Source organism: Macrotis lagotis, chromosome 1 (assembly GCF_037893015.1).
Source record: "Macrotis lagotis isolate mMagLag1 chromosome 1, bilby.v1.9.chrom.fasta, whole genome shotgun sequence".
Classification (NCBI taxonomy): Eukaryota; Metazoa; Chordata; class Mammalia; order Peramelemorphia; family Peramelidae; genus Macrotis; species Macrotis lagotis.
In genome coordinates this window covers 126,723,668-126,748,163 of record NC_133658.1, presented here as the reverse complement: position 1 = coordinate 126,748,163, position 24,496 = coordinate 126,723,668, and the positions used below count along the sequence as shown (strand labels likewise).

Sequence of the window (24,496 nt, the reverse complement as noted above, 5' to 3'; positions counted from 1 at the left end):
TCATCACATTCAGCTTAAATCAATGTATATACCATGGAAACAATATAAAGACTAACAGACTACCTTCTGTGGGGGTGGGGGGAGGAAAGCAAGATTAGGGGAAAAATTGTAAAACTCAGAATAAATAAAATCTTTAAAAAAAAGTTGGGGATAACAAAGATGAAAAATGACACTAACAAGAAAATACTAACCAAGGTAGTATTACAAAATAGATATTTTTGGCTATTAGACATTAAACTCTAACAGGAGAGGTATTTAAGAGATTCAATAAAGCAATCTAGAAATCCTGACTAAAACCAAAAGAGAACAAAAAGAACAAAATGATTCAGAAATAAAAAAAATGAAAGTCTATAAACAAAATTCCACTAAGCTTTATATTGTCATACCATGCTGCCAATCAAGAAGAAACATGGATTTTTACATGTATTTCTTTCATTCATGTAATTCACTTGGAATACTAAAAATGATAACATCATAGTCTCTGAAATGGCAGTTTGAGAAATCTGTATCAATCAGAAACACTATTAAGCAAAAGTATTTTTAAGTCCAAGTACTGAGCAGTTAAGCTGAGTAGTGACTAAATGTCAGTTTTTTGAACCTTAACTAGGATATGGTCAGATTTTTGTTTTCTTTTGTTTTTTAAAGAACAATTACAGCATATAGTAGCTACATTATATCCCCAAAGACTATTACGTACTATTATATTTTTCCTTACAAGATTTCATTTAAAATAGTTAAGCCAGGTAATAATATAAATTAATATTAGTATCAACCAGTTTTTCCCAAACTTATGTATGATAGCACTACTTGGGAAAGAAATAGCTCTGTTTCTAGCTTTACTTCTGTATTTTCCTAGTATGCAAAATATGCTTTCCAGACTGAGAAGGTAATAAAAATATAAGCCATTAAAAGAAGAGGACTCAATAATAAACAGACTTACTGGTTTGATTCTAAGTTGATCACCCTCCACCTCCAGGATAGCATGTCTTCTTGATACTCTTTTGTCTGTTATCTATAAAAATAAATTTAAACAATATGGTCATTTCAGCATGTGTTCAAATAAAGCAAGAAATAAAGTGTGCATCAAATTAAAGCTATAAAGGGATAGCCAGTTTATATTTAAGCCAACTGAAAATTTGTGAGTCATAACATAACAGTTAAATGAATTCAAATAGCCTTAAGAATTGAAACAAAAATTCAAAATGCATTTTATAAGACTAGAACTGTACTTCACACAACTTGTGTCCATTCTTCTCAAATGTACCATCATCAGAACATAATAAATGTGAACAATAGAAATTTAGCATATTTTGAGGCATTATTTAAAAGCCTAATCTAAGCAGTGGTCTATTTTTAAAAATACAGTCATTTTGAGAATAATTTTTTTCCTCCCATCCCTATCAGCAGAAGACCTTGTCTCCTCCTTTACTGAAAACAAAGGCCTTGAGTTTTCCCTTACTGTTTACTCCAAAACTCAAAATCCCTTATTCATCATGGCTCATAATCTCTCCTCAGTGCTCCAGGTTCTGATGCAGGGATAGGCCTTCTCCTCACCAATGGCAACTCTTTCAATTACACTACTAATCCCATATCTTCTATGAGTCTACTCCCTCAATCTCTCTATTTCTTCTTATCTTCAGTTTCTCCTCCATTGGCTCCTTCCCTCCTACCTCACATCCAAGTCTTCTCCATCCTTAAATCTTCATCATTCACCTGATTTGGGGATTTCCTCTATTTATCACAATTGCTTCTCTTAACTAAAACCTTGCCTCACTCCATTTTCCTTCAACACTCTTCAGTAGAAATTATTTCTAGTCCCTAAATCCTACAAACTTCCCTTTGTTAAAAAAAATTATGATGTTTATATTAATCGATATGATATTTGTAATGAATTTACAATAATCTAGTTTCCAGAGATCCTTTTTTACAGGCTGCCTGAAAATCAGAGAAAACAATACAGGAGTAATTTGTTAATCCTGACAATCCTGCATTCTTTCCCTAACCTCTACTTGCATATACTTAAGTAAAGTGAATCAGAAAACTGCATAACCTGGTTCAGTGCACAAGCAAAATGATAACAAGCAACTTAACTGTTCCCCTGGTATTCAAGGACATTGGCAATGTCCTACATTAGGTTTATACCACATAACCCTCAAAATCTCTTGTTTTGTGATCCTCCTTCCCCCTTCCTTTCCCCTTATGATCATGTATGTCATTTCTGCTTCCTTTACAGCAAAATGAAGAAATCCTGATTTGCAAATCAGTTCTTGCTTTCCAGGATCTTACAATATGATAAGGAAAGACAACACCCAAAAAGCATCAGAACAGGGAGGAGGAGGTTCAGGCCAGACTGGGAAGATAGAAGAGGAAGCTGGAGAAGTCCTGAGGAAAGCAGAAGGACTGGGGCAAAAAAAAGAATTTTTTTTAAAAAAAAGGTCCCTTCTCTAACTAAGGAAGCAACTTACTAACAACTATTTTGAACATGATACATACACAGGAGGGGTGCAGGGTGTGTTCAAGGAAGACTAGTACCTCTGGTATGAGAGTTGCTAAGACCTTTCCTCAAATGCCTAGCATTCCAACATTACTACAGAGAGTACAACTATGATGGGCTGACCATGTTATTAGAATGCAAGATATATGCTTGCCAAAAAGACTATTTTATGGAGAACTCACACAGGGCAAGAACTCACAAGGGGGTCAGAAGAAGCGATACTGGGACACCCTGAAGGCCTCTCTTAAGAATTATAGAATTGATCGTACACCATGGAAAACACTGGCACAGGACCACCCAGCATGGTGTGCCCTCGTCAGCAAGGGGGCTTCATTCTATAAGGCAGGGAGAATTGAAGTATCTCAAAGGAAACATGACAAAGCCCAGGTGTTAACATGGACTATTTGTATCTGATCTGTGGTAGAGCATTCCAAACTCATGTTGGTCTGATCAGCCACAGTTGGACACACTGTAATTTGTCTCAAATACAGTGATGTCATTTTGGTCTTCTTTGATAACAAAGGACAAGAATCAACTAACCAATACAGGACGGGTTAGCTAATCAAGAAAGGATGGGCACTAACATTAATGGGGATCAGGGAAAAAGTTTTGTATAGAAAATGGAATTTTAGCTCATTGAAAGTCAGCAAATGCAGGAGATGCCTTCTCCATTCTTCCAAATCTGGATTCCTCCCACTCCTTCATACCACATATAAAAATCAGTTGCCATATCTTGCCATCTCTACCTTTACATATCTTGTAACTGGTCCCTTCTTTCCTTCTATTCACAAAGTCACTGCTTTAGTTCTAGTCCTCATCATGTCTAGACTAGATTATTACAACTATCTGCCTGCCTCAATCTCTCCCCATTCCAGTGCATCTACACACTGAGGCCAAAGAAACTCTTCTTCAGCAGTGATCTGATCATGGCAATTCCTACTAAATCATTTCAGTGGCTTTTTGGTGCCTCTAAACTGAACAAAACATAAACTCCTGTTTAGCCTTTAAAATCCTATACCAAACTTGCCCTAATCTAGCCTTGAGGAACAGTACTTTTCTTCTCAAACTCTATAATTCATCCATAACATTCCATCTTCCATCATGGTCCTTTGCACTAGCCATTACAAGTGGCAGAAACTCCCTCCTTACTTCTGCCTCAGCTTTGCACAAAGCCCTTCACAATCCTGTCAAATGCTAGTGCCTTCTCACTATAAAGTTACTCTATATTTAGCAACTTTGTATATATTTGTGCTTATTCACTTTTTATTTATACTATGCATTTATATCTATTGTCTTCTCCAAAAGAATGTAAGCTCCTTATGCAATGGGATTATTTGATTCTTTGTATTTGTTTTCCCAGTACCCAGAGAGTTAGTAGTTGCTTAATTCATTGATAGATTTACATTCAAGCCAGCTACAACAGTTACAAAAAGTAGTCCTTGAAAAAGGTAGTCCCCCAAATGTCATGAGGGCTGTGATTTGATTTTGAAGAAATAAATGTTTCTTATAAAACACATAACCAATTTGTTTAAGTTGATAGCCAAGATTCATTAAGTCAAAATACAGTATCTATCTAGATGTCTTATCTACTTGTCTCACAGAAGTTCATCATTCAAAGGACCTCTTGTTCATATGTAAACGAGAATTTCTTCTACAACAGCGCCAATAAGAAATGATTACTTCAAATTTCTCTGCAACTTCCACCAATTGTCATAGTTCTGGATCCTGGGAGCAATTAAGAGTCTTTCTGTATGATAGCCCTTCAGGTACATTTTCCCCCTAAGGCTTTTTTTTCCCTCCAGCTAAAAATGCCAAATTCCTTTTATCTATCCTTACACATCATTAAACTCAAAGCCTTTCACAATTTCAATTTATCTACTATGGAGGATAATTTTTACTTTTCTCAATGTGCTTTTTAAACTGTGAAACCCAAAACTGAACACAATGCTCCAATAATGATCTGACCATGTAGAATACAGAAACAGAAGGGAATTATAACCTCTTTATTATAAGCTATACCTCTAAAGCAGTCCAAAGTTAGAGATTTCTTATTTGCCAAATCTCATTGCTGGTTCATAATTGAAACAAAAACTACTAAATGCACTATATGATAAATTTCTATATATTCCACTGTATTTAAACCAATCTTTGAATCAAAAAGTAAAACTTAATTTCTACATTGTTCTACTTTTACAAGTTCAGTTCAACATTCCAGGCTTTCAAGATAATTTTGAATCCTGACATTCTCATTCATCACATTAACTACCCTTTCTAGTTTTGTTTCATATAAAAATTTAATAAGCTATGTGTGCCATTTTGAAGTCAGTGAAAAATATTTCAAATGCACAGCATTTGAAGTATTGGAGTATTCCTTACATTAAAGACTTCTCTTGAAGCTGGCATGGAACCAACACTAACAACAACGTTTTGAGCTCTGGCAATTCAACTACTATATTTTCAAATTCAGTTAATTACAGGATAACCTAGTCTTCCCCCAAGGGATGACATGAGGTAAGCTATCAACAATGCTTTGCTAAAATCTGGGGAAATTCTATGGAATTTACCTAACTTATAATCCTACTAATCCCATCAAAAGAGCTAATAATATTAATTTCAAATCCTTGTCAAAGTCATACTGGATCACTTTGACCATTTCCTTGCCTACATGTTCATTATCTCTTTAATAATTAGATCTGGAATTTTTCCATTAATGGAATTTAGTTCATTACCCAATTTTTAGACTATTCTCTTCATTTTTGTGAAAATGAGGAAAATATTCACCCTTTTCCAGTCTTGCAGCACCTCTTCCATTGTTCTCCACAATCTTTAGAAAATGAATGTCAGTGGTTGTAGTAACCACATCTCCCAGTTGCTTCTGTAATTGATAAATAAACATGCCTGAAACAGAAGTCGGTACCTTCAAACTGCCTGTTGTTTTGGGGGAAGCCAACACTATCCTCCCAGTGACCCAGATTCAGAACTTCAATCTTGACTATTTCCTTGCTCTCATGACCATTTAGTTTCATTTCTACCTCTGAAATATTAGTCATGCATATGTTCTTCTTTCTACTTACATGGCCACTAGACTATTTAAGGTCTTCATCATATAACATCTGCATGCAATAGCCTACCCACTTCCAATCTGACCTTTCATTCTATCCAATACATCTTTCAAAATAATATTTCCTACAGTACATATTTTAACAGGTTACTCCTCTGCTCAAAAAATCTTCAGGATAAAATACAAACTTTCTCACCTTAGCATTTATGACCCTGTGCAGATTGACTCCTATCTAGTTTTTCTTCTTTAATAATAAATCCCCTTTACAAACTCTAGCCAAAAGCTATTTCCCCAAGCTTATTACCTGTTTCTAGTTCATTTGTACAAGTTATTCCAGGTACCTGGTATCCACTTCCTTTTCATTACTACCTCTCTGGTTCCATTTGCTCTGTGAAGACTTTCCTTATAGTCCCAAGCTGTACTCTTGTCACTCTTGTCAAATTAGCTTGTATTATGCTTTGTGTACAATAATGGCAGAAATTATTTTTGTCCTTGTATCCTAACTACCTGGAACAGTGTCTTGTACATAGCAAAAACTTAATAAATGTTTCTTTTTTTGCAAGTGCAAACCAAGTCTCTTCTATTTTCTTTAGTATAAACACTCACAATTTGTTCAAATAACTGAATATTGTTAGGGTAACTATGCTGGGAAATTGTTCAAATTCTCGAATGCTGATAAAATTCTTGGCTACTAATAAAATGGGAAAAACAATACAGGACTTGGGAATCCTACTCCAGTGACAGTTCCAACTTGGCCACTTGCATTACTAGCTGTAGTTTTGGAAATACATAATCTCTCTAGTCCTCAATTACCTTATCTGGAAAATAAGGATGTGGGGGTAAGATTATCTCTAATGATTGTTCTTCCAGCTCTATTATCCCATGATAATTGACTTTTTTTTTTCAGTTTTTGCAAGGTAATGGGGTTAAGTGGCTTGCCCAAGGCTTCCCAGCTAGGTAATTATTAAGTATCTGAGGCCGGATTTGAAGTCTGGTACTCCTGACTCCAGGCCGGTGCTCTATCCACTGCACCACCTAGCCGCCTCGACAATTGATTTCTTAAAAGCACCCTCTATCTTTGCTTTTTGAACACGAAGCTTTATGAGCAAAGAATAAAGTCTCAGGAATCGGGAAAACCAGAGTTCAAACCTGCCTTACAACATTTCCTTGTTATGTAATCCTGGGTAAGGCACTAAATCTCTCAGCCTACCTTTCTTCATCTGTAAAACAGCAATAATAATAACCTACCTCACAGGATTGAGCACAAAATGAGATAAAAAAAGTTAAGAATTTTGCAAACTTAAAGCATAGATAATATCTATCATTATAAACAGCCTTCACATCCATCTTTGCCAATATTCATTCACTATCACTTTCTCTACATCTGTTTTCTCATCTACAAAATAAGACTAGGTATCTTTTGGCACTAACCAAAATAATGCTCTAAACATTTAGTTTTGAAAGAGGCTGTTTTCAACAAATCAAATGGAAGATAGAGAGTATAACTGACATATCTAGATCCTGAACCTCTTTCACAGTGTGCGTTTGCTATGTTCCAAAAGCTAGCATTTACAAATCACTTTAAATTTTGCTAAGTGCTTTGTACACATCATCTCATTTTGATCCTCACGACAGCTCCGTGAGTTTATTATACCTACTTTGCATGTAGAAGAGGAAGTGGTCAAAAAAGGTCTCGTGCGACTAACAGGACTGTGACAAGACTGAAAGTAACCTTGCCAACTCTTTTGATGTTGTTATTAGAAGGGGAGGTTGGAGTGACTTGTAAGTTCCCCAGAAATCAGAGCCTGGCTCGCGTAATCAAGAGTGGAAAGAAAGGAGAGAGACGGACTGGGCCCTGGGTCACCCAGCTAGGAAGCACCTGCACAGGATTCCAAGCCCGGTCTTGGCACTCCGGCATTCCATAGAGTGACACTTGGGCTCTGGAAAGGCCCCTCCAAAATGAAGACAAAGTTACCATCAAGAGTGAACGCGGATTAGTTAGATTTGGGTAATACTGAGATTGAAATTAAAAGTGCATCTACAATTATTATTGTTATTGTTCATTTTAATTTTTTCTCTCCCCTTTATCGCTCATGCGGGTCTATATTTTTGGGGGGAGGGGGTATTATGTTTACTCTTAAACTAGATTATTTTAGTAATGTATAAAAAACATCTGTACAAAATAAGAATAAATAAATGATAAAAAAAAGTGCATCGTGCCTTTGGGGAGCCCAGTAAGAGAAAAATAACCGGCGCAGCAGGATACAAGTAGCAACGCCTTGGTTAAAAAAGAGGAAAACTAGCGGAGCACACTTGGGACTTTGTCCGGGCTCAGGTAAAAGGCCATTTCTGGGCAGTTTGCAGGGTCCGCTGGGCCGGCAAGGGCTGCACCCGGGTGGGGGGTCGCTCGCACACTTACGCCCAGAAGCGGCCCCCGTCCGATCACCGTCTCCCCGGGCGACAAGGCCACTCGCGGGCCGCCATCGGCCGGCGCCAGCTCGAATCCCCCGGCCATGACGCGAGCAGCTTCGGAGCCCGGCCTCACCCCGCGACACACCTTCACCGGCCTGGGCCGGGGGGACCGGGGGTCGTGGGGAAAAGCGCTTCCGCCTTCCCGGGCCCCGAACGCCCAGAGTCAGGAATCCCCCTCCCCTGCTGACCACGCCCCGCGGCGAGCGGGGATTCCCCTCATAAATCCGTCCAATCCGCCCCCCCCCCACGCGCCCCGCCCCATCGCGGCTTCCCCGAGACTCTGGTTCTTGTAGTCTTTTAGATGAAAATGCGTAGAGAGATGCGAGCACTCCTCGGAGCGCATAAACTACTCTTCCCAGCAGGCACCGGGCTCGCCTGGTACGCTTGCGCGAAAAGGAGGAGTCCGGTACGGCGAAGGGGCGGGGCGTGGAGCAAGTTGGAACCATGGGGGTCGGCTCGAGTTCTGGAGGATTTAAACGGCGGTTCAGAGCGTAGCGGGGGGCGGCGCCCCGGCCGCCCGAGCCCCCGCAGGTAGGGGACCCCTGAAGCTCCCGGCATCCCAGGCGCCCCCGCGGCCCGCCGGGCGCGCCGCCCCGACTTTGGGGACAGTTGTTGTCACGATCCAAGTCGGGACTCGGAGGGGGCCGGGGGGAGGGGAGGCGAGTGGCCCCGACTCCTGCCGACCCGCGGCTGGGGCTCCCCCCGGCGCCCCGGCCTGGCCCCCGCGGCTGGTTGCTGAGGGGAGGACTTCTCCGCGTCCTTGGTCGCCTCCGTGCCGGCGGCGGCGGCTCTGGTGACGGGCTTCCCGGTGAGGAGCTCCCGGAGCCCGGGCCAGGGCCGGAGCCCGGGACGGAGCCAGGGCCAGGGCCAGGGACGGAGCCAGGGACGGAGCCCGGGCCAGGGCGGGAGCCAGGGACGGAGCCCGGGCCAGGGCAGCCCGGGCCAGGGCCGGAGCCAGAGACGGAGCCCGGGCCAGGGCGGGAGCCAGGGACGGAGCCCAGGGAGGCTCGGCGGGCCTGGAAGGGAAAAGCAAAGCCCCGGGTGTGGCTGGAGATCCTGGTCGAGGGTCCACCGATGATGCGCCCAGGTGCGGGGCCGGGAAACAGGCCCAGCCCCGGGGAGGGAGGCCGTGCAAGTGAGACCCCGGCCAGCAAGAGGGGCGCAGGGCCAGTGGGGGCTGCCCTGGGGGGGAGGCCTCACCTGCCGCCTGCTCATAGAGGTCGGAAATAGCCCCGACTGGAGATCCATAATCAGGGGTGGAAAAGCAAAAGGTTGAAATCAAGGCTTAAAATGTGAGCAAATGCCTCAAAACTCCAAGGAAGGTGTCAGTGATGGATTTTGGAATCTGAAAGGTTTCCATAGGGAAGAGGTACTAAAAAATAAACCTTCACTCTGGTTCTACCTGGGGACAATCAGATAGAAGATCAGGAGTGCTCCTGTGATGCGTTCACCATCATACCCTTAAGCTCGAGATTGACTCAGAAGAAGGAAATGAAACAGAGCACAAAAATGTACAAATAGAATGGTAGTAACTGTAGTTTAAGGGAAACCCAACACAGAAACCAAGTTCCAAAGAGCAACATTTTGGAAGAAGAAAGTAATTTCTTCTTTTTTTTTTAAATTTTATCCAGGTCCATCTCCGGTAGTCTTGATTGTTATTTGCCCACTGGACCCAAATGGCTCTGAAGGAGAAAGTTAGGCTGGTGACTTAGCACAGCACCCCCTCAAATCCAATTTACCTACTTGTCATGGTATCACCTCCTTGATTTGTGATCTTTGAAAGATGAAAGACAAACCCCTCATTTATTTTTTCTTTTGGTTTTTGAAAGGCAATGGGGTTAAATGACTTGCACAAGATCACATAGTGAGGTAATTATTCAGTGTCTTGAGGTCGGATTTGAACTGAGGTCTGCCTGACTCCAGGGTCATTGCTCTATCCACTGCCCCACCTAACTGCCCCAGAAGGAAGTAATTTCTAACCAATTAAAGAACTGAATAAGCTTTTAAAAGAGATCATTTATAGGATCATGTATTTTAATGTTTATGTTATCGAGTCTCAAATGGAGCTAAGCTCTTTATCAATTTGCAAGTTCCTTCAGTAATGTCTATCACCAACTATTCAGGCTTGGCCTTTCTGAGAAGCTTTTTTTTTTAAGTTCTCCCATAATTTCAACCTTAGAGGGTCCACACAATGTAATAGAGGTCACTTTGATTTCTCCTAACATTTTATACCAAGAGACACTGGGTTTCTACCTGTCAGAAAATAGATACATTAACAAAATAACAAAAAGTCTATTTGTTTTTCTGTCATTTTCTGGTCTCTTGGGTGTTCTCCAGATTTTGTTACTATTAGTTTCATTATTTAAATATTTAAATCAAGGAAGAGATGTCAAATCCAGCTTTTTTAAAATATTTATCCTAATATTGATCATTTTTATTTATTTGGGGGAAGGGGGTTGTGAGGCAATGGAGCTAAACGATTTGCCCAAGGACATAATGTCTAGTAAGTGTCAAGTGTCTGAAGTCAAATTTGATAATTTTTTTTAAAGAACATGGAGATCTTTATATTACAGATGTAAAACTAAATATATGAAACATAGTTTTAAACATGTTTATGTATAAAAATAAGGTATTTCAAACTGGTCTCTGTCTTTGTTTTAGTTTTTATAGAATTGAGGGATGAAGAGGTTGGATTTATTCTTGCCTTGTCCCACTAGTGATCACAGTCAAGATTTCAGATAAATATAGATATGCTACAATGAAAATGATAAGCACATATGGAAATTAATTCTTGACACCATAAGGTCAATTCTCCTACAAAGCAACAGTACACAGTTATTTGTGGGGGAAGGAGGGAGTAAATAGTTGTATAACCTTACATTTTTTCCTATCTTCTTAACTCATAGTACTGCTGGATAGTTCCAGAAATTATGTCCAAAGCACAAATTACACTAAGCTGTGTAATTTAGACTTTGAACTTCATAACCTTATTCTTAACTCCTTAGCAATTTCAGATGGTTTTAGGAAGCTAGACTGCTGGGCCTAGAGTCAGGAAGACCTCACTTCAAATCCAATCTCAGATATTTATAAGCTGTGTGACTCTTACTTTACTAATGTCAGGCTATTTCCTCAACTATAGAATGGGGATAATGGATAATAATGGTACCTATTTTCCAGATTTGTTGTAAGGATCACTGAAGTAATATTTAATGCCTGGAACATAGTAATAAGTGCTGTGTATAAAATTTTATATTTTAATATATTTTTATCATTTGTAATATTACTCTAGTGCTAGAATAAACTAATAGTTAATATTTTGAGTTTTTCTTCAAACAGTCCTATAAATTAATATGAGAATTATTATATCCTTTTTATAGGTGAGAAAATTAAAGTTCACAATTTGTGAATAAAAACACAAATCACAAAAACAGTAAGTAGAAGAGTGACTCCAAATCCAGTATCCTCTCTACTACTGTAAATGCTTTTAAAAGCTATTTGGATTAAAAAAAAAAATTAGGCTTTTAAAGAAACCAACTTTTTTTTTACATATACTATCTAGTAGGCCTATTCCCAAATCATCAACTAACAAGCTTCATGGCATACTATTTTCAGTCATTGTCAATTCTGCTAGACATAGAGCATCCTAATTTTATAAGAGTTTAAGGAATTGAATTTCACATACTAATTCATGAGTAACAAGCTGGGATTAAAACTTTCCAAACTAAAACATAGATTATGCCATTTGGAAGAAATTTCTACAATATTTAAGATTAGTGTAATATATTAGAAAAAAAGTACTGAGCTTAAAATATTGGATTTAAGGACAGTTCCACTATTTATTAGCTATGTAACTTTGAACAAGTCTTTTAATATTTCTGAACTCTTGCCTCCTTATCTGTAAAATGGTGATAATTTTTACCCGATTTTGAAAGGTCCCCATGAGTCTGAAATACTTAATATTTACTATTCCTATACTTTTATTATAGGTTCTAGGGGAGGGCTTCATTTAAGAAAAGTGATTCTTGAATAGAATAAAATGATAAAATGTGAGTGTTCTGAAGAAAAATGAATGTGTTATACTGTGTTTTAGGTCACCTATGAAACAGATTTACCAAAACATCAAATTATGCAGAAAATCTCCAAAAGAAATAGTAATTCACCTATTCCTGGTAAAGAACCAAACTCTCTTTGTCCTGATAAGAAAAAGAAAGAAAATAAGGACAATTTTGTTGAAACATTACCTCCAGAAGTCACTTTTAAAATTTTTATTCAACTTGACATTCAAAGTTTATGCCGGGCTGCAACAACATGTAAAAGCTGGAATCAAACAATCAAAAATTGTGACTACTTATGGAAACACCACTGTTTGACTGTTAGAGCTCTATGTCAAAAAGAGATAGATGGTGATCGAGGAAATGGATATTCATGGAGGGTAAGTTTAAACACCGAAAATTGCAATATTATAAGCAATGCCTAGAACATCAGCCACAAAAAATGTAAAACTCATCCTAAAACTTCCTAAATCACATATTTTTACTTTATAAAACTCAAAACGATTTCCTGTAACTTATACATATGTATACATTTGCCAGTATTATCAATACAAAGAGTTTGAAGGAAGCCTTAATTCTCAAAATTATAAAGTTGGAAGAAGCCTTGGCAGGCACATAGATGTGAAAAAAAATCCCTTCTACATTCGAGCCAACCAAATAAATTTCCTGACCATTGCTGAAAGGCCTCTAGTGAGGAAGAACACACTGCTTTCTCCAGAAGCATCTCATTCTACTTGTAATATGGCCTTGGTGTCATTTCCAGCTATAAAACATGATCCTATGAAGTTTTTAAGCTGTTCTTTACATTAAACCTGAATTTTCCTCTCTACTTTGACCCTAATTCTGCCTTTTGGTACCATCCAGAATTCCATCTTCCATGCAACAGTCCATCAAGTGCTTGAAGAGAGCTAATATGTTCCTTTTCACGTGTCTCTAAAGTGAACAGCCTTATTTCCCCATCCGGCATGAGTCTGAGGCCATTCACTTTCATGGTTACTCTGAGATGGACACTTAAATTTCTCAGACTGTAGTACCCCAAATTGCACACAATGCTTCAAAGGTGATCTTACAAGAGAAGTGTATAAATGGGACTCATATCTCCTTATTCCTGCCTGACTTGATATGTGAAGGAGCACATTATTGTTTAATGCTATATGTCAAAAAAAAGATAGATGATGGTCAAGGAAATGGATATTCCTGAAGTTAACATTGAATAAAATAGTTTCCATATGTATATACATATATAAGAATAGAATAAAAGGCTTTAACTTGAAATTGCAAATCTCCATTAACTGCAACTTGCTTGTCTTTGTTTCTTCCTGTTCTTCCTTCTATTCTCTGCATTTAAAAAAAAAAAGATGTCTCATTGACTCTCTTCTTTTTTTGCTGCTATCCAATCCCTATTACATCTCATGATCCCTACCCTTCTTGGTTAAAAAGGAGAGAGAGAGAGAGAGAGAGAGAGAGAGAGAGAGAGAGAGAGAGAGAGAGAGAGAGAAGTCCTTGTAACAATTAGCAGAGTCAAGCAAAACAAATCCATACATTGTGTCTGCAAAATGTATGTCCTGATATTATACCTACTACAGTTTTGCTGGAAATCAAAAGTCATGTACACTGACCTAGTTTACAGACCTATTCTCTTCAAATGCCCTTTTAAAAACTTTGGTATGTTTCTGTTTTCCAGCTAATCTGCCATTTTTAACGACCCCCAACTTCTTTGTGAAAACCTGTTCTGCTCTTCAGAATGGAGATGACTACTTCTTTTAACCATACCCTGCCCAAACAGCCCTTCTCTGCCCCACGAATGCACTTTGTAAAATATGAAGTTATTCCTATATTTTACATTTAATATTCTGTTGAATGTATTCATGTATTTTATTGTATTAATATTTTATTGTATGTGTTCATCCCTTATTGTTACTCTCTTATCTCTTGAATACACAGAAAACAAAAGATCAACCTGTTTTTAAATGATAATGGCTTACTTTTTTCAGGTAACACTACTGAGGAACTACTGGAAGAGTAAGGTAAAGCATGAATGGCTGAGTGGCAGATACAGCAACATTTGCTCTCCTATTAGCCTACCAGAAAAAAACATGTACCCTATGGATGCAGATACCTGGGGAGAAATTCTAGAAGCAGAACTTGAAAGATAAATTGAAAAATCCAGAAAAAGACTCATCTTTCAAGAGTGGAAAGCAAGCATTGTTATGGTGCACGTATTTTGTACCTTTATTTGCTCTTTGTTCATTTGTTTTATTTGAGAAGTTTTAAAAAGAACATTATATGAAATATAAATTTCTATTTTGCACTTTATCCCTTCCCCAAAAAATTTTTATTTGATATTTTTTATTGTAAGAATGAAAATTCCAGTGATGCTATTTTTAAAAGACATGCTAAACTGCTGGGTTGGTTTCAAGATTTGTGTGATATTGGTTATATAAAATACTATATATTATAAAGTAATAGGAATAAGAAAAATAGTAGAGTTTGAATAAATTGTTATTTCTAGTATTTTAAAAGTTCAGTATCTTCAAAAAGAGAATTTGTTCAAAATATAGTACTTTTAAATTGTGTTCTATGACATGGCAAAAAAAAAAAAGATTTAAAGAACAAACAGCTATTTGTCCCCAGCCATAAGCAAACTTCCTTGTTTAGGTGTTATAACAACAAAAAGATCTTACCAAAGGATATTAAAGTACTTGGAAGTATTATACAGCCATAAGGTATTTTTATTATTACTTATTTGTACCTTGAATGTATTTGTGCCTAAAGGTGAAATTATTTTTTTCCAGTTTCTTTAATTTTTTATTCATATATTAGCACACTGGTTTACATTGTATTCTTTATTATTTACATTGTTTCTTTGTTTTCCATTCCGTCTATTTCAATATTGTTTCTAGTGCAACTGTCGCATTTTACACATGAGCAAACTGAGGTCCAGAGAAGTGAGTGACTTGATCAGGGTTTGACAGGTAATTAAAGTCAAGATTGTGATACCAAAGGAAAGGCAAAAGGGCAGAGAGTATCTTAAGAAGATGATTCTTCTCCCCGGCTCCACTTCTGACTCTGGATTTTTCTGCTTTCCCTCCTTTTCTCCATGAACCCCCATTTTCTTCTCCGTTAGAATCAAAGCTCCTATGGAATAAGAACTACCATTTTCCCCTTGATGCCGGTTTAATAAATAAGACATCTATGAATCATTAGTAGGCAGCCTAAGTGGCACAATATATGGAACTGAAAATTGCTTACTGTGGGACCCAAAAGATAAGTCTCTTAACCTCTGTCTGCCTCAGTTTCCTCAGTTATAAAATGTGGATAATAGCACCAACCTCCCAGAGTTGTTGTGAGGATCAAATGAGAAAATATTTGTAAAATAAAATGTTCAGCATAACTGATTTATAGTGAGTATGATAAAAATTCTTGTTATAGCAGCAAGATAATTGGCAAGAAAAATTAAACACTGCCAGAGTCCAATATGCCCTATATTGAACATCAACCAGGTAATTCAATCACCATCTGTCAGACATAAAAAGCACTTTACAGTTTGCAATATTTTCATTCCTTCATGTTATCCTTATAAGACTCACATGTCTATACAGGCAAATTGTTCAGATAAGAGAACACATCGCAAGGTGAAGAAACTTGTCCAAGGTCAATGTATTGAAGTTGGATTTTGAAATGCAGCCTTCTCCTTGCTCTATGACTAGTATCAAACTCAAAGGCAGTCACTAATGAAAGATCCCCAAATGCCACATATCTATTTTATTGCAGTTTATTTTGTTAAAAATCCCCCAGTCATCATTTAATCAGGATGAGGCAGCTCTCTGGTATGTTGGTGACACCCAATTTCTTCTCTGTCTTTTCAATCACCAGCAGGATCATAGACTCAGAAAAATAAAAGAGTAGTAAGGGACCTTAGCAGTCATCTAGACTAACTTAAAACAACCAACAGGATCTCTGATATAAAATATATGACATTTAATTGTTCAGCTTCTGTTTGCAAACCTCCAAGAAGGAAGAACCTACCCATCCTAAGTTAAGTCTGTTATATCTTTGAATAGCACTGTTTAGAAGTTTTTCTTGCTATCAAGTATATCTTTTATTGCCTTACAATTGCATTCATTGCTCCTGGTTCTATTTCCTTGATGCAATCTTATTAGAAGGTAGCTAGTTGTTGCAGTGATAGAGCCTTGGATTTAGGGTTAGGAAGTACTGAGTTCAAATCCTACCCAAGAAACTTGCTGTTACCTGGGCAAATCTCTTAATATCTCTGTGTCTCAATTTCCTCATCTATAAAATTAGGATGAAATCATCACTTACCTTCCAGGGTTATAGTGAAGATAAAATGAGATCATATTCATATAGCACTTTGTAAACCTTAATGCCCTCTATAAATACTACTGGTTGTTTTATTAATAGTTCCTATTTGGCATGACAATTGAACACAGCATTTTATCTCACCTCATTCTTCTCCAGACTAAACATCCACAGTTTCTCCAAGCAGACCTCATGTGACATTTACTGAAAGCCCTTCACCATTCTGGTTACTACTCACTGAATATTTTATAACAGGGACAGATGCAGAGGCAGAAGGGAAGGATGTTCACTTGAATCAATGCTATATTCTTAAGGAATTTCCTTTTGGCTATTAGGTAAATTTTTCATATGATTCACAATGCATCCAATCCTAAACCAGATCCAACTGGATTAACCTGATTTAGAGAACCAGCTCAGACCATTTTTAAAAACCAAGTTTTTGCTATAAAATGTTTTCACCCCCTTATCCGGTAAACCTTAAAAAGTTTGAATGAAAACAGTCATTTTCTTTTGATTTAGTACATGGCCTTTGAACCCCTATTCTGTGTAAGATCTATCATCACTGGGAGCTTACAATTTATACTTATCCCATCCTCTGGAGGACATCTTGTATTAAACTGTCTGCTTCCTATGATTGAAAATCTTAATTGTAATTTTTAATAAAATATTTCTCTGTAGGATTATCATCACCATACATGTGTAATTAGTTAGAACACTGGCCTTGGAGTCAGGAGGATGGGATTTCGAAATCTGGCCTCAGACACTTGACACTAGCTGGTGACCCTAGGCAAGTCACTTAACCTGCACTGCCTCACATCTAGAGCTGTCTCCAGTCATCCTAATCCATATCTGACCACTGGATCCAGATGATTCAAGAGGAGAAAGTAAGGCTGGTAACTTAGTATACAGCATCCCTCACTCAAATCCAATTCACATGCTTTTCGTGGTAGCACTAACCTGATGTCATGGTCTTATTTGACGGTGAAGGACAAATTGTGTTTGTGTGTGTGTGTGTGTGTGTGTAAATACAGAAAAACCTAACGTAGAGTTTCATGGTTTTTTTAATTTTTGTTTTCAATCTTTCTGGGCTAATTAGTTTCTATTATTTTCAGCATTTCATAAAGAACTATCTTATATGTAAAATTTTCCTTTACTAATCTGAAAGGGAATAACTGCCACTTTTAATTATTTTTATCCAGGTGTTTAAAAAAACTCCAAGCTAACCAACTGTTGATTTCCCCTTACAATGTACTTAATAGTAGAATTAGTATGTACTTTTAAAATTTCTAAAGCATTTCATAAATATCACTTTATCCTCACAATAATACTATGAGATAGGTACTAGTATTATCCCCATTTTTGCAGATGAAGAAATTGAGACTGAGAGAAGTTAAGTGACCTGTCCAGGATCATACAACTATTAAATGTCTGAAGTAGAATTTGAACTCAAGTCTTCCTGACTCCAGTCTTATACTCCATCCACTGGGCCACCCTTCCACCATTTATTGCAAAATATATGTTTACATATTTGAGTATTTTGTACATAAGATGGAAGTAATAATGCATATATAGTTTATATATATATATATATATGTGTGTGTATATATATATATATATATATATATATATATATATATATATAGTTTAATGTTTCACATTCAGGCTTCTGTATATTTGCTATTTGCTTATTCTGAGCAATTGAGGTCTATTTTCTAAATAGCCTAAAAACAAAATGTTGACAAATTTTTTTTATCATAAATGATTACTACTGATTACCTATTGGAAAAATCAAGTGAATAGTGAGTTAATGAGTGACATTTTTTCCTCCTGTTAGAATGCCAGGAAAAAATGTATGTAAATAAATAGAAATTCTAGAAAACAAACTTAAAAAACTGCCTTTGAAATATGAACTAAAATTAATAACTCAAAAGTTAACAAAGAAAACTGGCTTCTGTGTTGCAACAATCACAAGTATATATACCATGCTTGTGATTCAGCTATTTGTAAGCATATAAAGGAAGATTTTAAAACATCTAAAGTTTCACTTTTATTATGTACTTGAATTCCTCCCCACCCTACATTTAGAAGATTTTGTTGCAGAAAGAAAATTCCAATAATAATGCTCTTTAAAATCTTATAATGATAGAATGGTTTCAAGATTTATGTTACATTGGTTTTATTGATTTGTCTATTGATTTGTTCATTTTTTTATTAAAAGATTAGGCAAACTCAGATCTCACCTATGCAGACATGTAATAACCACTCATGGGTCCAATCCTACTTAGCCTGAAAGTTTGACTTGATATCTTTCCTAGATGTGCTGATTTTCCCCTCCTTAGGCAGCCTGATGCCCTCCCATCCTCTATGCTGTTGCCATATTTATTGTGGAAAGGGTCATGAAATGGTTTCTAGCCCTACTGAAGTTCAGAATTCCTAAGAGCTAGAAATCCACTAACCTCAACTTTCCTCAGTATCAGGGATTTCAAGGACATAACTGTCAGGCCTGGTTTTTTTCTTTAATATCATGCATTACTGTGAATCAAAAGGAGAAAATAAGAGTTTGAATATACTGACATTTAAAGCATTTTAAAATTAAAATTCAATGAAACTGTTCAATGAATCAACATTTTTGTGTTTTTCAAAATTGTTTTTGAGAAACAAACCTCTTGATTTAAAAAAATTCACACTGTAAGACAGAAACTTGTCAAAATAATATTTACAGTACATTGGACTCTGCCTCAACAGCTTAAAATAAACCTGGAGAGTTTCAAGAACCTTGCTTTACAATCATAAATATAGAGCACCATCTAGTGGATTAATGTCAAATGACAAAGTAATTTTAGAGAAGTCGAATATTTTCACCACCTATTCTGTACCTCATCCAGCCTGTGATCTCATTAATAGTCACTCCCTTCACTATTGGAATTGGTGATGTATTAGTGATTCCTGGCTACATCTGCCTGCAAACCCACCTCATGGATTGATACAAGTGCATGTGATCGGGGATGCAGATTAGGCAGAGCTTTTACCCTCGACATCACAAAAAGTAAAATGATAAATAATACTGATAAATGTGTTAGATTTGTAATTTACATATGATTCCACTCATTTTATCAGCTTATTTGCTTAGTTTAGCCTCAAATACAGGGAAGCATGCAAGGTGAGGCAGTGACAAGCTGGGCTTCACAACAGGCACGGTCCAGGCCATTTCTTTGTATATCACAAGTGTAATATTTCTAGTCCCTTTTATCATATATGCTCATTTTACATAGTACATGTACTTCACATATATTTAGTATTATAGAGGCAGCCCATCTGCCTGTCTAGGAGGTCCCTACAATGCAAATCGTGCCTCTGCTACTGTCTGAACCTCCCAGTCATGGATCCCACCTCACATCACTGATCTATCCCCTGGGTCATCTTCTGAAATGGATCCTTCAGTCAACTCTGTTATTGTAAAGATATAATTTGCTAGCAAATATCATTTATGAAAACCTCTGCTGTGAGAATATGGTAACCTTCCTGTTCTCAATCCTTCATCAAAGCTCAATCAATACTTTCATAAAATTTTGGTAAAGGAAATAACCATATGAAAGAATAATAATATTTACTTATTTGCCTTGGGAGGGTAGAGAATTAGTTCTGCAATTTTCCCCATGCTATTGGTGGTATTCCCTCTTTCACATAGCTTGAAAAACTTGAAATTGTATTTCTTCTAGCACCACTTTGTCTGATAAGATTAGTCCATTTGCTCTATGTTGATTTTTTAATGACATTTCTACTTTCTCAGGAAACTGAGTCATTTGACTTTAAGAATACAAATGTGGTGGCTCTCCCATTTCAAAAAATACAACTCCTCTTACTTGCCCACAGAATTTGAATACTTTTAAGGTGTATTCAAGATATTTTAATTTAGTAGTCATAATCTAGCTCTTTAAAGCAATTTACAACTGGCCACCATTCATTGGAGTACAAGGTATATATGTGTGTGTGTGTGTGTGTATATACATATATATATATATATATATATGATCAATAAGCATCTATTAAGTGCCTACTATGTGCTAGGCACCATGCTAAGAACTAGGGAAAAACAGGTTAAACAATGCCTATCCTCAAAGAGCATTCAATCTAATGGAGGAGACAACACATAAATACATACAAAGCAAGCTCTATTTAGGATAAATAGGAAATTATAAGACACTAAAAATAGGAGTTAGGAATCCTATACTTCCTATAGAAGATGGGACTTCAGTTGAGACTTAAAGGAAGCCAGAGAAATGGTAGTTTCAGAGAAAATTTGGGAAATCTGAACAGATGCATAGTGAAATGAGAATCAGAAAAGTAACTTGGACAATGACAACAATATGAAGAAAAATAAGGAAAGATTTTGAAACTTTGATGAAGACAATGATAAGTCATAAGTCTAGAGGACTAAAGACAAATCATGATAACCTTCTGCCAGGGAAGTGATTTTAAATTATGGAACATTTCTGTACATGCCAAGTGTGTACATTTGCTTGCTAGACCATGTGTGTTTGATAAAGTTTGGTGTATTTTTTTTTACTGTTCATTTGGGATAGTAGTCGAAAGGAGATATATAAGTGCTTGAAAAAATATAGTTTTTAAAAGTTATTTTTAGTATTTCTTTTTGTCACCTATTTTCTCAATTTCTCTTCCTCTTCCTCTTACTTTCTTGGGTTATGCTTCCTTTCTCTTTCACACAAGTAATATAATTAAAACACTGAAATTTAAAATGTTATTTGTCTGGGTTTAGCACTTTACAAAAATTTAATTATATCATAGGATGTTAGCCCCAAAATGAGACAACTTGCACCAGGTAAGAACTTTTAACTTAAATCTTATGATTTCCAAATCCCTACTATTTTCACTGTACCCTATTAGCTCTGCTTCTTTAGATAAACTTTTTCTGGGTCTCAAAAATTATCACTGAGTATTGTACAGTTTCTCATTTTCTTCAGGATTTCCATGTCACAAGAGCATGGGAGTATTACCTCAAATCCAGTCCATTTTCCTCAGCTAAGAATTCCTTCAATGATATATTAATCTGACTCAGTGGAGCAACAGAGAGCCCCATAATGGTTAACAAGATACAAGGTCTGAGGGTATTGATTCAAAAATGATGAAAATCAGTAATCAAATTTTGCAACTTTGACAACAAAGAACCCTTTCACTCCATTTAAAAAAACTTTGACCAAACAATAAAGTCCCAATCACATATTTGCTAGAATATCCTGTCATACAATTATCCAGTTTTTAAAGTTATATTTTAATTTTAATCCTAACTTGGAATGTCTGTAGGCAGATAAGATCCAGGAACCTTAGAGAATAAAATCATGCCATCAAAAATCAAATACTAGATATTTTACTGGAAAGCCAACATAGCAAAACAGAAAAGGATTCGGTCAAACTCTCCCAACATTCCTAGCCAAATTGCTTTAAAATATTGCCTCAAATTGACACCAGAATGGCAGTTGATAAAAAGTCATGATAAGACATTTTTTCAGCCCAAAATAACATGAGGACAGAAAGAGATATTTGTGACATGGAGGAAGAGGCTGGCCCTGAGTCCATGTGGATGAAACACCAGTGGTGGGACTAAGTAGTGGTGACTTACAACAAGGCCTTTAGGATCTTTCAAGTCAGAAATAGTGGGGGGACCTGGAAACTGGTCAAAGATTATAGGGTACCCCTGTGCTAGCACTGGATGCAGGACCAGATATTTGGCGAGCATTTATTGGCACAGTAAATAGAGCACAGGCCCTAGAGTCAGGAGGATTTAAGTTTAAGTCTGACCTCAGACACTTGATACTTACTAGTTGTATGACTTACTAGGCAAGTCACCTAGCCCCACTGCCCCCCCCCACACACACACAGAACAAAACAAAACAAAAAAAAAAACATAACTGGCAACTTAATTGTCTATACCTAATTCTGGGTTGTATGAATTGGCGAATGACTGAAGATATTGTGTTATGTGTATAAATATTATTTTGATATAATAAATGAGGAGTAAAATTCTTTCAGAATAACCTGTGAAGGCATGAATTCATGCAAAGTGAACAGATTCAGAAGGACACCATACACTATAACACCAATATTGTAAGAATGATCACCTGTAAAAGCCTTACCTACTCTGATCAAAATATCAAGCCAATACAATTCTAAAGGAACTATTGTTGAAAAATGATATCCCTTCCAGAAAAAGAACTGATGAACTCTGAATGCAGATTGAAGCATATTTTTAATTTTATTTTTCTTGAGATTTTTGGTTTTCTTTTGCAATGTGACTAATATGGAAACATGTAAAACATGTAAACATGACTAATATGGAAATCATTATCAAATTGCCTGCTTTCTCAAGGCAAGGGGGGGACACAAGAGGAAAGGAGAGAATTTAGAACTCAAAAGTTTTTAAAGTGATAAAATTTTTACATGTAATTGTAAATAATGAAATAAAAAATATTTTATAAAATAGAAATAAAATTTGCAAAGCACTTCTAAAAAATAATACAAGTTTTTAGATTCTAGGTTAAGAATACATACCCTAAGAAGACAGAGATACTAAATGTTAGGCCCAACATAAAAATTCTCGTGATACCCAGTCCACAGAGGCACAGAAACAATTGAATGAAGAAGTGGTTTGGCTAGTATGCTGCCATCCTAAAGGGAGGCTATTTTAGGCAGAGATTTTACATAACACATGCAATTTACACCCATCTTTTGTTGTTCATTCCAGATGAAATCATAATATTTCTTGTCCTAGTCCATAAAGGAAACACCTCACCTTGTTTGGTCTACTGTTCCAGTCTCCATTTCATAATTCCTATCTCACACTCTGGACTTGTTAATCCTGATAAGGCTTTTGATTGATCAAGGATGTCATTGTACTTATCCTTTTGAGTCATGGCAGGGTCTTCTCATTTCCCTTCACCCTCATGCTCATTTATTATCTACATCAACATAATATCATAGAGAAATGAGTATCCAATATTTAGACACAAAAAAGGGGAAGGACAGGTATGGAGATATGAAAAGCATGAATAAATAGGGCAGGGGAAGAGTAGAAATAGATGCCTCAGTCTGTGATTCAAAATACTAAACAGAATGACATGCCAGGGTCAAGTAAAAATTCATTGCAGTAAACAAATCCAAAGGATTAGACAGGAGTTATTCGAAGGAATCCAGAATAGCAGTCCAAAGCTGGGAGAAAGTCAGATGTTATTAGATTAGAAATACTATGGAGTCTTTAGAAATTAACATGCTATCAAGCTTCTAAACCTACTGCTCAACAAATATTATTCCAAAGATACAAATTTACAATCTCTTTATAAATAAATCATTTCTCACTTTTCTTGACATTTCTAAAAGTTTTGGTACCCTTGTCCACAATCTTCTTCTGAATATATATTTTCCCTTGTTAAGCTTTTGATACTGCTTTCCCATGGATTTCTTATCAAAGGAGTCTGACCTTAATTCTCTTCTCTTACTGTTCCCTCTCTGGGTGAATTAAGTAACTTTCATAGATTTAAATATATGTGACTACTAATTATATATGACTACTCTTATTTTACCCCTGAGCTGCAGCCTTTATTAATCTCATAGATATCCAAATATAACATGTTTAGGTTTTCTTGGAGGGGGGGGTTGTTTTTTTTTGCAAGGCAGTGGGATTAAGTGACTTGTCCAAGGCCACATAGCTAGGTAATTATTAAGTGTCTGAGGTCGGATTTGAACCCAGGTACTCCTGACTCCAGGGCCTGTGCTCTATCCACTGTGCCATCTAGCCGCCCTGAAAATTCTTTATTTCTTAAGAGAACAGCAACTTTACTGTCAATTCAATTCAAGATTTGCCAATAATACCTCCACAACATCCATCCTTTTCTCTCTAATCACATTTTAGCTTCAACCTAACTTTTCAAATCTATTTTTTCACATAAAAATCTATTTTCTTACTTTCCATTTCTTCTATTCCATTTGAAAAAAATGCTTATAAAATATTCAGTCAAGTAAGACAAATTCTTTCCAAGTTCATTTTTTTCATTTAAAAACCTATTTTTTTACTTTCCATTTCTC

At 36.7% G+C, this 24,496-nt stretch overlaps 2 protein-coding genes across 4 annotated transcripts in view; one reads left to right on the top strand and one right to left on the bottom strand.

Annotated features, from left to right (window-relative positions):
• The window catches only part of APLF (aprataxin and PNKP like factor), a 63,552-nt gene extending 55,325 nt beyond the window's left edge, over window positions 1-8,227 (bottom strand). Inside the window, 2 exon segments of the mRNA XM_074207610.1 lie at window positions 941-1,012; window positions 7,975-8,227. Coding sequence (XP_074063711.1) covers window positions 941-1,012; window positions 7,975-8,070 — 168 coding nt within the window. The 5' untranslated portion in view covers window positions 8,071-8,227.
• Window positions 8,228-8,432: 205 nt separating this feature from the next.
• FBXO48 (F-box protein 48) lies at window positions 8,433-15,477 on the top strand. Of its 3 annotated transcripts, none has more exons than XM_074207585.1 (3): window positions 8,433-8,558; window positions 12,118-12,459; window positions 14,074-15,477. In XM_074207585.1, exons 2-3 carry the CDS (start codon window positions 12,154-12,156, stop codon window positions 14,233-14,235), a joined length of 468 nt encoding a protein of 155 aa, XP_074063686.1. In that variant the 5' UTR covers window positions 8,433-8,558; window positions 12,118-12,153; the 3' UTR covers window positions 14,236-15,477. The 3 variants fall into 3 exon arrangements, with proteins under 3 accessions (XP_074063686.1, XP_074063698.1, XP_074063689.1); XM_074207597.1 differs by lacking the exon at window positions 8,433-8,558 and adding an exon at window positions 8,618-8,835; XM_074207588.1 differs by lacking the exon at window positions 8,433-8,558 and adding an exon at window positions 8,844-9,114.
• The last annotated feature ends 9,019 nt before the right edge of the window (window positions 15,478-24,496 follow it).